This window comes from Cotesia glomerata, linkage group LG1 (assembly GCF_020080835.1).
Source record: "Cotesia glomerata isolate CgM1 linkage group LG1, MPM_Cglom_v2.3, whole genome shotgun sequence".
In the NCBI taxonomy this organism is placed as follows: domain Eukaryota; kingdom Metazoa; phylum Arthropoda; class Insecta; order Hymenoptera; family Braconidae; genus Cotesia; species Cotesia glomerata.
In genome coordinates this window covers 16293076-16312280 of record NC_058158.1, presented here as the reverse complement: position 1 = coordinate 16312280, position 19205 = coordinate 16293076, and the positions used below count along the sequence as shown (strand labels likewise).

Here is a 19205-nt window from a genome sequence, read left to right as displayed (position 1 = left end):
AATTACTGTAATTTTTACTGTAAAATTTATAGAAAAATTAATGTTACTTCAAGTTATATTTATGTGGACCTTCAAGTTTAGAAAACCATGATTTAAAAAAGTTTTTTGCAAGTTAATTGTCAATCACTTGTAACGTAGATTTTTCTTACACGGTAAATCTTCACGGTAGCCCATAATTCACTACGTTACACTTCGTCCATCTCAGCCATTTCTCGATCCTCCAGGAACCCCGACAGGTGCCAGCCGACTTTTGTTTTACTGGTATCGGCAACCGGGATGCGATAACTTAATTTTTATGTCCCCAGAAGATCAAGAGCAGCCTCGACGGTAACGGAATACCTCGGTGTCGATCAGTTATGCTGGTTATGGAGAGAGGGTCGTGATTCGGTCTTTCAGAGGAAGTAATTTCCTTACAAAACGGGACTAAACGATATCTAGTACACTAATCGGTACTCTCAAACTAAATTCAACCTTATTAATCGGAAAAGTAAACTAAATCGATATCTAAAATATCGCGGAAGCGGTCCCAAACGAACACAAAACAAAGACAATGGCTCGGGCCATTGTCTACGATAATAGCAAACGTGAGGCACGCCAGCTTCGATACGAGAGACTCACTCCACTCTCAAACACGATGCTCACTCTACGAGAACTCGCAACTGACTCTTTTTTACGGTACACATCTAACGCTGCCTAGCAGCGACGGCACGTCCATCCTCTACATGGATCTTCACAAAACTCCTTTTTAATCTGATCCCAAGCTGGACTTCCACAAAAAAAAACAAACCTTACTCTTTCACTACTCCAGCCAGACTGCCTCTCACCGTACCCCCACTACATTCATGCCACCAGCTACATGCGCTCAACTCACTTCCACGCTACTCCCAGACATACAAACTCCACACTCATTCCCCACTTACACAACTAGTGTCCCAGACCTACTAGTGATCCCGCTCCCTTGGAAACCTTGACAGCACTCGCGACTACCCTCGAGCATCCAGCAATCGAGGCCTGTCAACCGCAAGCTACCGCATGAGCCTGCCAAACTCCCGTACTTCGGGGCGATGACATTTCAGTCGCTCCTCCGCGGTAATCACCTCGCTCCAAGAAGCTAAACCTAAGTTCAGTCGTCGGTAACTGACCGGGAGACACGTTGCATCGGTCACTTTTCCGCGATACAGCTCAACATCCTCGAGACAACTAACTTACACACACTTATTCACGATAGTCCTCAATACTACGACATTAACGTACTCACACAACATAAACTCACAACATTACTCAAATATACTACTACTGTAATGCTACATAAAATGTAACGTTACACACTTCTTATAAAAAATTAATGAAAAATAAAAGGACGATAAATAAAAATTTTAATGCTTTGTAAATAATTTTTTAAAAGGTTTCAGAGTATTTTTATATTTAAGAAAATTAAACATCATATAATTTCAGATATTTATTTTTATTAATAAATTATTAAAACATTTTTTTACATTTTTAAAGCTAAAAATGAAAATTTATCTAACTGACATCTAATAATTTTAAGAATTTTTTTTAACAAGTAAATTATAGTAAAAAATAATTAGAAAAAAAAATTGACATGTAGAAATTTACGAAAATTAATAATGCAATTTTTTATAAATAATTTTTTGGAAAAAATTTATTTGTTAGAAAAAATTAAAAAATAGTCAAGTGACTGCTTACGTTAATGTCATAGCTAGAAACAAAAAATTTTCAAATTAAATTAACTCACTCACTTTATATTTATAACTGCAAATATAATTTTACATTTTATACATTATAGAAATAATATGTCAGAAATAAGTGACTAAAATCGCATTCGCGCCAAGCGTCTTGGATAGCTCATCTGGTAGAGAGCTTGCCTAGTAACCAATCTACTCGGGTCTAACTATAAAATATTGATTTTTTTGTTATGAACGTAGTGAAAAATTTTTACTGTGCTTCGTTCTTTTGCCAATAAATTACCTACCGATATAAAAAAGAGACAAATTCTGATAATCTGCCATATTAATAAGTGTTTTGTCCAACTTCACTAAAATCTAATATTAAGACTTGTACTACAAGATATTGAAAAAAGTTCAAGTGAATTTCCGGCACTAGATTGTACATAAGTTGGATTGCAGTTTAACGTTAACTTTTACGATTGGATAGCTATCAAGGTTATTTTCGTTTCGTCTTTCTAAATAAAATAAAAATTTATTACAATTCCTTCTCTAATTAATTGAAAGGAACTTCTTTCTATCCGGGTGTCCCTCAACACCTCTAAAGTTTTTTTTTTTTAAATACGAGTGTCAGCTTCTTGAATTCGTCATGAAATTCGACAAGACATTTTTAACTTCCCGCTCAGAAAATCGGGAAGTTATTGTTTTCACCCCGTTTTGCAAAAATCAAGTTTTCATCAGATCTCGACGTTTGAAGGTCACAGGAAGCTTCCCTGACTATCCCCGCAAGGTTGTCACTATATCTGTGTGTGTGTGTGTGTGTGTGTGTGTGTGTGTGTGTGTGAGTGTGTGTGTGTGTGTGTGTGTGTGTGTGTGTGTGTGTGTGTGTGTGTGTGAAAGTATGTAAACCGCTTATAACTTTTGAACGGCTTGACCGATTTCATCGCGGTTGGTGCCATTCGAAAGGGCTTGACCAAACTCAGATTTTGAAAACTATTTGGACCGATTCAGATCGATAGAATTTGAGAAATCTTCAAAAAACGAAAAAAAAAATTTTTTCAAATTTCGTTTTTTTGAAATAACTTTTAAACGGCTTGATGGTTCAACTCCAAAAACTAATCAGCTATTAACCTTAAAAAACCACATTGATCGTCACCAGTCCGGTCAAAATCGGTTGATTCGTTCGAGAGATATCGTGAACGAAAGAAAACCGAAAAAAGTGTTTTTTCGGAATAACTCCGAAATTCCTAGCGCGATCAATTTAAACTTTAAGATTCTTTGTGAGTATTAGAAAACTGTGTCGAATGTTGCTAACAGCGTGGAAATCGGTTTATTCATTCAAAAGTTATTAGGGTTTAAAAATTCAAAAAATAGTGTTTTATCAAATCTCTATCAGAGTTTTGAGCTTAAAGAGCTCAAAAGCATAGAAAAGTTATCTTTTTGAGCTCCGAGAGCTTAAAAGAACAGAAATTGTATTTTTGAGCTCAAAGAGCTCAAAAACGTCATTGGTGAAATTCTAAGCGCTTAAGTATGGAATTAGCAGGAAATTGCAGGAATGGCCTTCAAGGTCAACCGTTTTCCGAATTTTTTTTACCAATAAAAATAACAATTTTTATAGGTCAAAATCAAATAGAAAAATCAAGAGACTCAAAAATTAAACAAAAATTAACAAAGGAAGCGTAAAATTAAAAAACGATTATTATAGAAGGAGCAATTTTTTTTATAAAATTTCCAGAATTCTGTTCCCATTTTTTATAATTTTAATTTATTGTTGAAAATAGGACTTTGCATAGCCGTTTCGGCTCGGACATTTCGAATGGCACCAACCGCAATTAAATCGGTCAAGCCGTTCAAAAGTTATGAGAGGTTTACATACATCCATACACATACACACTCACACTCACTCACACACACACACACACACACACACACACACACACACACACACACACACACACACACACACACACACACACACACACACACACACACACACACACACACACACACACACACACACACACACACACACACACACACACACACACACTGTAACGTCACAAGACGACACGAGGAGGGGAAAATCAGCTACGAGCCTCAAGACCTGAGTATTGATCGATACTTCGATCTATCCCCCGGTGTCAACCACCACGTTAGATATTTCTTAGTCAATTTACTGCTATACCTCTATTACCTCTATTAGGTGATTACTCATCAATATTTATAAAACTTACCACTAATTAATCTAATATTCCTTTTATACTACTATTAGGTGACTATTCACCATAATTTACCACTAATTTGCTACAATATTTCTAATATTAAATAATATTCATCCTATTATTACAAGTATCCTATTTCATTGTTAAGTTGCGTTACCGAAATATCACAAGTTTATATTAAAAGTGTTGATTTTGTGTAATAAAGTTAAGTTTATTGTTATCACCGCTATATACTATTACTAAACTACCACTATTCACCTATCTATTTACTAGGACTATCTATATTCAACCAGCCAAAGGGTCAATCAAGGACGAAGGGTCATCGTTGCAGTTAAAAATTTGTAAGTAAGTAAGACAAGTTAACTGGCACGCGTGAAAACTTCTGTCTAAATAAATAAAATCATCTAAAGACAAAGACTTTCATTGGTTCACGGGAGCGGAATATCTCAGAGCAGCGAATCCTACTTTTTAGAAGTTTAGACGATTATTTTCTTATCCGCGAGGTCTAATGGTCTAAATAATTAAATTTTTAAATTAAAGAAAAATTTAGTGTTTCAACACACACACACATACACACACACACACACACACACACACACACACACACACACACACACACACACACACGCACAATTATACATACACATACAAATATACACACACACACACATACAAATATGCATACCGACGTACGGACATCATCGTGAAAATAGTCAGGGATGCTTCTTAGGGCTTCAAAACGTCCAGACCTGTTGCAACCTCGATTTTCGCAAAACGGGGCGAAAACATTAACTTCTTGATTTTTCGAAAATCTTCAATTTTCTTAGCGGAAAGTTAAAAATATCAACTCTACTTGAAGGTTAAAAATATGTGACTTTACCCATAGTTGTTGTGACATTTAATATGTTAATCGACAAACTTGAACAACACATTGTAATTTTGGACAAAAAAAACGAGCAGAAGTAGAAGATATTTCAACTGTCGCACTTAAAACTGGACGAGATAAAATGCTGAAGCAATATTATAAATGTAATTGGGTATATTGTGCAGTATTAATATTGGATTCTCGTCATGAATTAATAGTTATTCATGCTACATGTGGGAAAAGTTCGTGTAGTTTTGAGCTCTCCGAGCTCAAAAGTCTGATTGAAAGTTTATGACCCAAATTTTACTTTTTGTATTTGAGTATTTTAGTTTATTTTTTTATTAATTACTTAAAAATTAATAGAAACAATTATTGTTATTAGTGCGGCGATTATTATTTAATTATTGTATTTATTTAGTTAATAATTTTATATTATTGTTACTGAAGGTATGATTAAAATTAAGAAATTAAGCGTGTGAGAAATTATTACGAAGCCGAGCGAATTAATTGTAAAAGAAATTAAAAGACTGGGAAAATTATTCTAAGTTCCGAACAAGATTTAGTATGGGAAAGCGATGAATGGATATAAAATGAAAGAAATGACGATTATTATTTTGTAAGAAATAATTTAGGTAAGCGAAGATTTTATAAGTCCCGAGGACAATTTAGCATGGAAAATTAACGAATGGATATATAATGAAAGAAATTGCGATTAAAATAATAAAGAATTGTGAATTTGACGAAACGAATGGATAGAGAATGAAGGAAATTACGATTAAAATAATAAAGAATTGAGTTTCGAAAATAAAAACTTAGAATTTGGCGAGACGAATGGATAGAAAATAAAGGAAATTACGATTAAAATAATAAATAATTATTTTTGAATGCTAGTTCGAGGGCACCGGACAGGTGTCTAAAACGACCCTTCCGGTTCGTTACAAGAGAGTAGGGGGAAAAATGATAAACGCCAAAATTTGGCTCGATAAAGCAAGCAGTTCTTTCTCGGGAGAATTACTCGGGCGAATACTCTTTACCAAGTAATTCCAGAGGATGATACTCTACCTGGAGTCTGACCAAGGCCCAGGTAAGTATCATGAACCGACCGGATGAAAGTGCTTCTCCCCGTGCCGAAGCCTTCAGCTGAGGTACGGTAGGTGATCATAAGCCGTGTAGGTGGGGGCGAAGAGGACACTCTCCATTCGCTCTCGGGGTAGAGGTTTAGGCCCAGGGGTGACGGCTAGTCTCCTGGGGAAGCGGGGAACCAGCTCTTGAAGTTTAGTTCGCGATTTTGAACCGCGAATATGTGTGAAAAGAGTGTTCTAATATATTGTTTATATTGTTTAATTTGTTTATATTGTTTATATCGTTTATTAACATGATCAGGCCAATAAAGAGGTTTCCCTTTTTCTTTGATTTATTTAAAATGAAGTGTTATGTTTATATTTTGTTATTGATAATGTAATCCCCGTTTATGACCCTGGACTCCGGCGAGCAAATTTCGAGCCGAGAACAAATAAATTAGTTATAGATATTTTTATAATTTTTGAAAACGTGGACGTTACAAGTTTAATAAAACAAGTATAATAAAACATAGTTACAAGTATAATAAAACATTATATTTTGGATTTTCAAACCGCAATAACTTTTGAATGAACGTACTGATTTTCACGTGGTTGGCACCATTCGACGCAGTTTTTCAAATTCTATGATATATTTCAAAACGCAAATTGATCAGACCGGAAATTTCGGTGTAGTTCGAAAAAAACACTTTTTTTCGATTTCGTTCGTCAACGATAAGTCACGAACGAATTAACCGATTTTTACCGGCTTGGTGGCGATCGACGTGGTTTTTCGATGTTTAGAGCTGATTAGTTTTTGGAATTGATCGGTCAAGCCGTTTGAAAGTTATTAGAAAAAAACCACATTTGAAAAAATTTTATTTCGCAGTTTTTTTAAGATTTCTCAAAATCTATCAGTCCGAATCGGTCCAACTTGTATTTAAAATCTAAGTTTAGTTGAACCCTTTCGAATGGCGCCAACCGCGATCAAATCGGTCAAGCCGTTCAAAAGTTATGAGAGGTTTACATACATACACACACACACACACACACACATACATACAGACACCATCGCAGGAATAGTCAGGGAAGCTCCCTAGGACCTCAAAACGTCGAGATCTGATGAAAACTCGATTTTCGAAAAACGGGGTAAAAACGATAACTTCCCGATTTTTGAAAATTTTCAATTTTCTTCGCTGGAAGTTAAAAATATTGCCTTAAAATGACACACCCTAATACATATATATATATATATATATATATATATATATATATATATATATATATATATATATATATATTTATATATTTATATATATACATATTAGAGTGTGCCAAAATGTAACTCCCGTGGAGAACCTTTTAAAATTGGAATTTTGAGTTCCGCTTTTAACAGGGGCTGCGTTTGGGCATTTTCTGAGATATTTTGGAGTGAGACGATGTATTTGATTTTCATAGAATTTTTTAACAGAAGCTTAGTTTGGGCATTCCCGGTGAAAATTCAAAACTTGGCTGGAAGTGCCCAAACTAAGCTTCTGTTAAAAAATTCTAAGAAAATCAAATACATCGTCTCACTCCAAAATATCTCAGGAAATGCCCAACTGCAGCCCCTGATAAAAGCGGAACTCAAAATTCCAATTTTAAAAGGTTCTCCACGGGAGTTACATTTTGGCACACCCTAATAAATATATATATACATATGTGTATATTAGACTTCGTCAGAATAAAAAAACTTTTTTTTTTAGTAAATACATCTAAAAAGTTTCTTTGTTAAACCAAAGAAAAGCTCCTAAAAGATGAGCTTGATATCTTGAAAATTGAGCTGGCGCATAGGGAGGGTCCCCTTCCCTATTTAAAATACATTGAAAAAAAAATTTTTTCCGTATTTTCATTGTAAATCGTCGAAAAATTTTTTTTTCCAAATTTCATTTTTCGTCATCTTGTAGGAAATTAAATTCTCTACAAAAAAGGTCTCTCATTTTTTCGCTAAAAACGAAAATTATAAAAAGTTAAAAATAACTTTTTTTATTGTTTTTCGACAACAAATTATTTTATTTCGTAAAATACTTTACTTAATTCATCTATATTTAAACTGTCAATTATATCTGAATTTGATCTATGTATAGAAGAAAAAAAAATATATTTATTTATATTATATTTTTATATTATACATGGGGCATTTCATGCCAAATCGGCCACTTTTGAACCGCCCATAGAGGAAAGTACCACGGGGCCTAGCTTGGCCCAGCCTTGGCTCAACTATGTAAAACTCTGGGCCAAGCTTGTAAACCAGGCTTGGCCCAGTCCTGGTTGAAGTCTGGGATGATAACGATGGGCCAAGCCTGGTTACCAGGGCTGAGCCATAGTTAATTTTCAAGTCTGGCCCATGCCATTTGATAAAAAATGATAAAAAAGAATTATTGGAATGTTATTTTTTTATTTTATTTTGTAAGTAAAGTAAATTCAAACCTAACTGTTGCTAATTATAAAAAATAAAAAGTGAAAATCGTATCCGTTCTTCTAATCGAGATTCGAACCCGAGCCGCGCGCTTGCCAGACCGATAACTAACCCCTACACCGTACGACCGATAAATTGATGCACATCTTATTATTCTGATAAGCTAAATCTATATAGTAACGAAGTGTGATGGTTTATTATTTATATAATTTATGTTATTTAATATTGTTTTTCGATGAAAATTAACTATTTTTTACAAATGTTTATTATAGTTAAAAAAAAATGAAAGAGTCATGTTGTTATATTACTTTAAACTTTGTACATCGTTCTGTATATTTTTAATATCTTATGATAAATTTTTATGTTTAAAATTATCAATATTAAAAATTCAACTGTAAATTATTATATTTTAATTTTTTTAAGACTACATCAATTTTGACGATATGCAATTGTCTTGGTTAAATAATAAATTTTAAATTTTAGAATTTTTTAGCAAATATTCGTTAAACAATAAATGTTTACTGTTTAAAATTCTATTACTTAATGATTTATTAAGTTTGAATTTCTCATTGAATGGCTAAGGCTAGGTTACCCAATTCTGGCTCAAGTCTTGGTTGCCATTCAACGCCCATGGCTACAAAGAAAAAAAAATTTACTTAAATCAAGTAAATAATTTTTAAGAATTTCATCTTCTTGATTTGAGTAGAAAAATTCTTAAATTAAGAAATTTTTCTCGATTTAAGTAAATTTTATTTAATTAAAGAATTTTTCGTTTTGATTGAAGACAATTAAACTCTTCAAAGTTATTTTCTTGGTTCAAGAATTTTTCTCTTGAATTAAGTTAATTTTTTTTTTTCAGTGTAGGTTTCCCAATCTTGGCTAACCCTTGGGTAATCATTGTGGCCGTGACTGGGTGACCCAGTTCTGACCCAGGCTCGGGTAATAATTGGGCCGACCAAGGCGTGGTTGCCCAGTCTTGGCCCAAGCTTGGATCACCGATGAATGGCCAAGGCTGAGTTAGCCAGTCTTGGCACAAGCTTGGATAATTATTGGCATGGCCGAAGCTGGGTTAACCAGTTTTGGCCCACGCTTGGGCCAATACAGGTACGCCGAAGCTAGGTTTCCCAGTACTGGCCCAAGCCTGGCCCCTTTGTCAACTCTGGGGGTTTCCTGCATGGGCGGACCCTTTTCGATTTTTCTGAAATTTTGGTATCTTTCTCTACCCTATTGAAAACAATAGAATTTTGTGAAATTTTTTTACCCAACGAAAATAAGTTACGAGTTATTTAAAGAAGACAGCTTTTTTTGAAGTGAAACTTCTTTAGAATCGTTGTGATTTCAAACCGGATGCAACGAAAAAACGACAGGTAAGAGACACAAATACAAAAATGTGTAGGATGAAGCCAGGGGAAAGAATGAGACAGAAATATACATACAATTTGTATATTATCGGTCTCTCCTCTTTCTGCCATACTTCGTAGCGTCCCCACTCCCGTCTTCTAAGCATAGTCGCCTGTAATTTGTGAGCCAGAGCGAGAGAGCAGATGTCAGTGTGTATGTATATTGCACACTGTTTAATACGTGCTTGTATTTGAGCATTTAACGTGTGTAGTGCATGTGAAAACTACGTGAGCTTACTGTACACTGTATGCGGCTGCGTATTACAGCGTTTTAGTAAGATAGCGTGGTGTGTTATTATTTAACTGTTTGTGAGTATTTTTATATCTTGTACTAAATAATAAATTTTATAAAATGCCGAAAACTAATGCCGAAATGTGTCGTCAATATCGACGCAAAAAAAATGAAATTAAAATGAAAAAAAATTCAGCAAAAAGTTCAACAGAACGTAGTCGCGAGTTTCGTGCACGTAAAAAACAATTATTGAACAATCAAAATAGATGTTCAGATATAAGTGTCAATGTGACTGATGTAATAAATGGTAAGTGTAAATATTTTTTAATCCTGTTTTAAGTATAAACTAATATATCAATGTTTTTCAATCAATAAATTTGATTTTTATTTTAAACTGATCATGGATTATATATATATATATATATATATATATATATATATATATATATATATATATATATATATATATATATATATATATATAACCTCAATACATCATGTGTCTAACCTTATTTATTTTTTCTGTTTTAGACCACTCTCAGCAACAAAATAGTGTTCCAACGGGATATAATTTAGTAAATAATGATTGTAAGTACTAATAATTAATACTAACTTTCATCATTTAATGTTAAATAATTTAAAGAAATTTTTCAATTTAATAATAATTTTAATGAAAAACTTAAAAACTTAAAAATTTAATTTAAAAACATGTACCTAATTTACAATTCATGATTTAAAATATTAAAAAATTTAATTTAATTTAAACTTATATTCAATAATTCAATAATTCTTAAATTAACAAAATGATTTAATATTTAGATTTATAGGAAAAAAAACAATTTTAAGACGGATGAATATTTTTGAATGGTAAAATAAATTGTAAAAAATTCAAAATTAAAATGATATTAAAAAATAATTTAATTTTAAACTAAAGAGTGGATAATTTTTAAATGGTACATATAATTTAATAACCATATTTGAAAATAATCATTATCTTAAAATGAGTTTTTAAAATTAATTTTATATACATTTTTCGAATTTATGATGTAAAAATTTTAGTTTTAAGGAATTGATTCTCAATACACAGTCGATAGATACCCCGTTCCACACTTTGAATTGTTTTTTTCAGATAACCCTCCAGTAGATGTACAGCCAGAAATTCCATACTCACGGTTTCGTCGAAATAAGTTTGCTCATAAAGAATTTAACGACAAGTTTTTAAACAATATGTTTGGTCATAAGTGCTCCGTTTGTGATCGATTGTGGTTTAAGTTAGATTTAAAATCACCACGTGCTGAAGATGAACAATTATTAAGGGTAATAGTTGAAAATTACAATACAGTTGAAGATATTTTACTGTGCAACACGTGTTACCAAGCAATTGGGAGGAAAGTGATTCCTATAATGTCTACTTATAACGGTTTTAAATATGAAGAAAGACCTGAGGTTTTACCACCGCTTGACTTAATTTCGGAAAGACTTGTCTCACCACGAGTTCCATTTATGCAAATTCGACGGTTACGACATGTTCATGGGCAATATGGAATTTATGGACAAATCATTAATGTACCAGTCGAGGTAAACAATATGGTAAAACTCTTACCCCGTAATGTCGATGATGATTACTGTATTAACGTACACATTAAAAGAAAAATAATACATAGATCAAGCTATTTAATGGGACTAGTTAATAAAAGGACAATTCGTGCATGGCTTCAGTATTTGCTTCAAACTCCACTTTATTTATTTTACGATATTAAAATTGATGAAAGCTTCTTCAACAATAATAGTAATAATGAAATCGATCTAGAAGAAATGAGTGAAGATATACCGGTCGAAGAGAGTCTAACAGCACAACAGAAAACTCTACTTTGGAATGAAGATATGTATTTACGGATCGCTCCTGGAGAATATAATATTCCCAAAAGTATAATTTTTGATGAACATGCCGAAGAACTTTCTTTCCCATCGATTTATTTGGGTCATTTCCGAAAATTCAGAGAGGGAGTAAATGCAACACCGTTCGCAATAGCAACTAGCGAATTACGAAGATCAGATCGGCGTGGAGTTACTCCACATCATTTATTATATCTAGCAATGAAAATTATGAGGTTAAGAGTTTGTGACTCGCTTACGATTGCATTTAAACATGTGGGAAAAAATACTAATATTACACGGCAGCAAGTTGAGTCAGCTGACTACATTAATAATTGTATCGAAAGTAATTTAGCTTTTCTGCGCTCAATACCAAATTCAGTATGGTATTGGAGCGATCGAAAAAGAGATCTTTTGCGATGATTCGGCAACTAGGAAAACCTACGATGTTTCTTACTTTGAGTGCCAATGAAATCGGATGGACCAATTTAATACAATTATTGTACAAATTAAAAAATAACGGTACTGAAATTTCAGCTGAACAAGCTGCGTCACTGGATTACATATCTAAGACTACACTAGTGAATGAAGATGCTGTGACCTGTGCTATCTATTTTAATAAAATAGTCAATATATTGATAACTATTCTCCAATCAAAGAAGAACAGCCCATTTGGAAATTATTATGTTGTCGACTATTTTAAACGAATTGAATTTCAGCATCGTGGTAGTCCTCATGCACATATTTTATTGTGGCTGAATGACGCTCCATCAGATCCTCTTGGTACAAACTATCAAGATACTGTAATGATGATTGATCAATTGATATCAATTTCTTCATCAGAAGCTTCTGGACATATTCGCTTGCAAAGTCACAAACATACCTTTTACCTGTTATAAAAAGTACATGCCAATCAACCTCAGAAATGCCGATTTGATGCTCCATTTATGCCATGTAAATCCACTACAATATTAAAACCAATGCAGAAAGATCATCCAGGATATGCTGATTACGCTAAGCGGTATAAACAAATACAAATTAATCTTGAGAACAATGATTACGAGAATATTGAAATGTTTTATGCACAAAATCATATAACTTCTGATAATGATTATTTTCATATTCTTGAAGCTGGAATTACCAGACCTAAAGTATTTTTGAAGCGACAACCTAAAGAAAAATGGCACAACCCTTTCAATCCTTTTTATTCTCAATGTCTTACAATCAAATACAGATATGCAATTTATTATCGAAGAATACTCATGTGCAGCGTATGTTGTTGAATATGTCAATAAAACTAATAGGGGTATAAGTAATTTACAAAGACAAATTCATGAAATCATGGATGAAAACCCTGAGTTTGATATAGTAGAAATAACTAGAAAAATGAGTGTTAATATGCTCAACACCGTTGAATTAACAAGCCAGGAAGCAGCGTGGTACCTTCTTCGTGAACCTATGTCTAGAAGTTCAGTCTCCATAGTTTATATTCCCACCGTTTGGCCTATTGAACGACAGCGTATTAGACGAACACAAAAAGAATTAGATGAATTAAATATCGATGAAGATTCAACAAGTATTTGGAAGGAAAACTGGTTTGATAAATACGAGAAGCGGCCACAAGAAATGGAAGAATTATCACTTGCACAATTCGTTGCTAATTTTACTAAAAATTCGCAAGGTGATTATATTCGTCGAAAGCAACAACGCATCATTCGTTATAGGAATTATGACATAGCCTCAGATATAAATGAGTATAAAAGAGAAATGGTGACTTTGCATATCCCATTTCGGAATGAAGAATTCGAGATTCTTGAAGAGATGAAATTTATTAGGATTTACGACGAAAATGAAAATCAAATTCTGGAGCGACGTAAAGAGTTTGAATCTGACTTAGACATTAATAAAACTATAGAGCTATGCCGAAAACTATGTCGCGAAAATGAAGAAGCAGACGATGACGATGAGATTCATGATATTGCCACTAGATTTCCAGAAATTAATCCATTCCAAACGCTATATGACAATCCGAATTCGGATGTAAACAGTGATTTACGTCTCGCAACCCTAAATAAACTTGGTGCCATTGCAAAACGGAAAGAAAATTTAATGCCTAACGACCAATATTATGAGCTGATGAAAATGGCAAACCAAAAACAAAAGGAACTTTTGATGCACGTCATTTACAATCTTCAGTTGGAAGATCCTCCTCCGCTGCAAATATTTTTTACAGGACCAGCTGGATGTAGTAAAACATTTGTTATTAAATTATTAATGGAAATTTATAATCGATATTCTGAAAGTGATGGGTTTTGTAATGCTTATATCGCTTGTGCTTCTACTGGTAAAGCTGCTGTGGCTATCAATGGGACAACAGTACACACTGCACTGAAGATAAGTCTTTCAAAGTTGCTTCCTTTATCAATTGAAGTAGCCCAACAATATAGATCACTTTTTAAATATGTTCGTGTATTGATTATCGATGAAATTAGTATGATTGGAGCCGAGTTGTTGTCCCAAATAGATTCAAGGTTAAAGCAAATCACCGGTAATTTTGAAGTCCATTTTGGTGGATTAGATATAATTTTGATTGGTGATCTACGTCAACTACCGCCAGTTCGTGCTACCCCAATTTACAAACAAATAAAACGACAAATAGCAGGTTCAACACTATGGCGAGGGTTGAAATTTTTCGAACTAAACGAAGTTATGCGACAAGCTAATCAAAGTTTTGCAACAATATTAACAAAAATTGGTAATGGACAGTTGTTAGATCAGGAAGAGCTAGATTTAATTGAGTCACGGATTTACTCTGAAGAAGAAGCTGAGAGACTTTGTCCAGACGGTATACGATTGTTTTTAATAATCATTCAGTTGCTGAATACAACAATAAAATTTTGAATTCTATAGAAGAAAAAGTGAATTCAGAGGCAACTGATATATATATTGGATGTAGAAATGTTGAACAGCAAACTTCTATGCGTCAAAAATTACATAAAATGTCAACTATTGATACAGGAGGTTTGCCATATCAAATTACATTGGTTTTGAACAAACCATACATGATAACAACTAACATCGATGTATCAGATGGATTAGCAAATGGTGCGACGGGAAAATTAATTTTCATTGAATATAATGACAAAGGAGAGATAGGTCGTTTATGGCTAGAATTTCCAGAATCTCCAAAAATCGGAGAAAAATTGAGAAGAAAGGCAGCGGCATCAATTCAAAAAAATAATCTTCATCCACTGGCAGTACCAATAGATCGCAGAACATCATCTATACCACTAGTACCTAATAAAACCGTTATTGTAAAACGTAATCATTTCCCATTAGTCTCTGCATGTGCAATGACGATTCACAAGTCCCAGGGAGCTACTTTTGGTGAGATTGTATATGAATATGATAAATCACACGTTCAACAACTCCTGTACGTCGCATTATCACGAGTTACATCAATAAACGGCTTATATCTCGTTTCAAAAAAAAATGATAAAAAATTTTACCATGGCCGAAGAGCGTCAGTATCTACAATTGATCTACAACATGAATTTCGAAGGCTGAACTTGAATCGACTTGAGACAATTACAAATGTTTTATATGATTTCTTAAATAAAAGAAAAGGGATGTCACTGTTTACCTTTAACTGTCAAAGCTATGACCCAGATTTTACTTTTTGTAATTGAGTATTTTAGTTTATTCGTTGTTAATTACTTAAAAATTAATAGAAACAATTATTGTTATTAGTGCGGCGATTATTATTTAATTATTGTATTTATTTAGCTAATAATTTTATGTTATTGTTACCGAAGGTATGATTAAATTAAGAAAATAAGCGTGTGAGAAATTATTACGAAGCCGAGCGAATTAATTCTAAAAGAAATTAAAAGACTGGGAAAATTATTCTAAGTTCCGAACAAGATTTAGTATGGGAAAGTGATGAATGGATATAAAATGAAAGAAATTACGATTATTATTTTGTAAGAAATAAATTAGGTAAGCGAAAATTTTATAAGTCCCGAAGACAATTTAGTATGGAAAAATCAACGAATGGATATATAATGAAGGAAATTGCGATTAAAATAATAAAGACTTGAGTTTCGAAAATAAAAACTTAGAATTTGGCGAGACGAATGGATGGAAAATGAAGAAAATTACGATTAAAATAATAAATAATTATTCTTGAATGCTAGTACGAGAACACCGGATAGGTGTCTAAAACGACTCTTCCTTTTCGTTACAAGAGAGTTAGGCAAAAAATGATAAACGCCAAAATTTGGCTCGATAAAGCAAGCAGTTCTTTCTCGGGAGAATTACTCGGGCGAATACTCTTCACCAAGTAATTCCAGAGGATGATACTCTACCTGGTGTCTGACCAAGGCCCAGGTAAGTATCGTGAACCGACCGGATGAAAGTGCTTCTCCCCGTGCCGAAGCCTTCAGCTGAGGTACGGTAGGTGATCATAGTCGTGTAGGTGGGATCGAGCTGGAGACTATCCTCTCGATCCTTGGGGACGGCGATTAGGAGGTCGAGGAAGTCGGCTAGATACCTCGACTTCGGGGACCTGGGTGGCAGCACCGCGGGAGAAGGGAGTTGGAGACTATCCTCTCGTTTCTCCGGGGGAATCCCGAGTAGGAAATTGACCCACTAGCGCCGCGAACTGGAGAACGTGATTTTTTTTTTTTTTTGAGTTTGAACCGCGAATACCGTCGTGTATGTTTGGATAGAAAGTTTCTATCGTATTAGTGTATATTGCTTATATTGTTTCTTGATTTTGAACCGCGTTAATGATTTTGAACCGCCAATATGTGTGAAAGAGTGTTCTAATGTATTGTTTATATTGTTTAATTTGCTTATATTGTTTATATCGTTTATTAATATGATCAGGCCAATAAAGAGGTTTTTCTTTTTTTCTTTGATTGATTTAAAATAAAGTGTTTTGTTTATTATTTTGTTATTGATAATGTAATCCCCGTTTATGACCCTGGACTCCGGCGAGCAAATTTCGAGCCGGGGACAATTAAATAAATTATTTTATTTCTATAATTTTTTGGAAAACGTGGACGTTACAAAGCTTACGAGCTCATGTACAAGATCTGCAACATGACAATATAGTGTCATCGTCAAATTTTTAATTCTTTCGGAGACATGGATGAATAATGAAGATATTGTAGACATTCCAAATTTTAATATTGTTGTTAATTACAAAAGACCACGTACGAGGGCAGGCGGAGTAGCAATTTATCACAACGTAAATGATGGAGCCCGTGTTGTTACGCCACAAATGGATCTCAATGCACAACAGCTAGAATCATTGTCTGTTCAGCTTTCGAAAGTTGGAGAAATATGTGCCTGTGAGAGCAGAAATGACCAAGGAGATTTAATTTTGATCGTAGCAATTTACATCTTTCCCAACCAATCAATAAAATCAGTTATTGAATTTATACATGAAAATTTGATCAAATATACCCCAGAGGTATCGCGAATTCTCAAAAAGAATTATGATAAAATTCCGATGATTTTAAGTGGGGATTTTAACATAAATTTTGCATCAGATACAGCGCTTCCTTTGATTGAGTTTCTCGATACAACATTTTATTTAAAAATGTGTAACAATCGCACTCAATCAACTACAAGATCAAAAACGGTAATAGATGCAGTGTTCCAAAGATATATCAACCAAATTGAAACTAAAATATTTGTATCGTATTTTAGTTATCATAAGCCTCTTGTATCATTTGTTGAAACTGAAAATATGGAACTTGAGTAATAGATTATGTAACATATGTTAAATAAAATATAAAATATCTTTTAAAATTAATCAAAATACTTTCATTTTTGAACAATTAAACTTTGTAATTATCCTACCCTTGTTATAAATATTCATCTCATTCTTTTGTCGATTCACTGAAGTTTCACTTCTATCGTGTGTGAATCGCACACACACCTTTTTTTTGTTAAATAACAAAAACTTTTTAAAATTAACTTATTGGGATGATTTTTTTATTGAAATTTTTGTTTTTAAATGTACTTTTTAGAAAAAAAAATAAAAATAATAATTCGCATTTATATTCAGCATTTTTTTTTGAAAATTTTCGAAAAAAACAAAAATTTCGGGATGATTGACATTTTTGATGTTGGATTTTTTTTTTTTCATAAAAAACTTCAGTATTTTCTGCGAGTTTCCTGAAATTTTCAAAGTGGTATTTTCTTCTTTCTATTTTTTTTTAGAAATGAAAAAAAAAATTTATACCACTCGGAAAATTTTTTAGCAGTTTTTGCAAACTTTAAAATCTAAGAAAAAAAAATAAAAACAAAAATTAAAAGTCACAATCATCGATAACATTTGATTAATTTCTAATAAAGTTAAATAAAAAATTAAAAAAAACATTGAATTATTTTTTCGTTTTTTATTATTTTCGTATCTAAAAATTCTATAAACAATAAAAGATTCTATAAATAATAAAAAATTCTATTGTTTTCAATAGGGTAGAGAAAGATACCAAAATTTCAGAAAAATCGAAGGGTCGGGTTCAAAAGTGGTCGATTTGGCATGAAATGCACCATGTATAATATAAAAATATAATATAAATAAATATATTTTTTTTTCTTCTATACACAGATCAAATTAAGATATAATTGACAGACTGAATATAGATGAATTAAGTAAAGAATTTTACGAAATAAAATAATTTGTTGTCGACAAACAAAAGAAAAAGTTATTTTTGACTTTTTATAATTTTCGTTTTTTGAAGCCCTGTAATTTTTTTCCTATGCATTTGATCGAGAAAATGAAAGAAACCTCTTTTGTAAAGAATTTAATTTCCTACAAAATAACGAAAAAAGAAATTTGAAAAAAAAATTTTTTTGACGATTTACAATGAAAATAGAGAAAAAAGTTTTTTTTCAATGATATTCTCATTCTCAATTTTCAAGATATCAAGCTCATCTTTTAGGAGGTTTTTTTTTGGTCTTACAAAGAAACTTTTTAAATGTATTTACTTAAAAAAAAAAAGTTTTTTTATTCTGACGCAGTCTAATATATATACATACTAGCTGTTACCCGCCCGCTCCGCTGGGCACTTTATAGAATTGTATTTTGAGATCTAGACTTGAAATTCAATTGGAGTATTGTTCTGACTTGCACAGATTCAAAATTCTATCGAATTGGCCTGTACCTTTTATCCATGTCATAATTCTAACGAATATCCATTGTAACTTTCAATGTGCAATCACTATAACATTCCCGTGGCTTTCTCCAAAAATGAATAATCATTTTTGGATTTACGATTTTAATTTTTGATTTTACGAAATCTCTTAAAATGAATAGCCAAATTTCTTTTCCACATCTCAAGTGTTTAGAAAATGTTTTCATTTTAATCTTTTACATTCCCGCGATCCCGTAAT

General features: G+C 32.7%; 2 protein-coding genes across 2 annotated transcripts; both read left to right on the top strand.

Moving 5' to 3' along the window:
• The first annotated feature begins 9596 nt into the window (after positions 1-9596).
• LOC123275348 lies at positions 9597-12676 on the top strand. Its single transcript, XM_044743431.1, has 3 exons — positions 9597-10227; positions 10452-10508; positions 11050-12676. Exons 1-3 carry the CDS (start codon positions 10041-10043, stop codon positions 12216-12218), a joined length of 1413 nt encoding a protein of 470 aa, XP_044599366.1. The 5' UTR covers positions 9597-10040; the 3' UTR covers positions 12219-12676.
• A 327-nt stretch (positions 12677-13003) lies between these two features.
• On the top strand, positions 13004-15288 carry LOC123275347 (ATP-dependent DNA helicase PIF1-like). The gene is made up of 2 exons (XM_044743430.1): positions 13004-14458; positions 14525-15288. The coding sequence occupies exons 1-2, from the start codon at positions 13032-13034 to the stop codon at positions 14694-14696; spliced, it is 1599 nt and encodes a 532-aa protein (XP_044599365.1). The 5' UTR covers positions 13004-13031; the 3' UTR covers positions 14697-15288.
• Positions 15289-19205: the final 3917 nt, after the last annotated feature.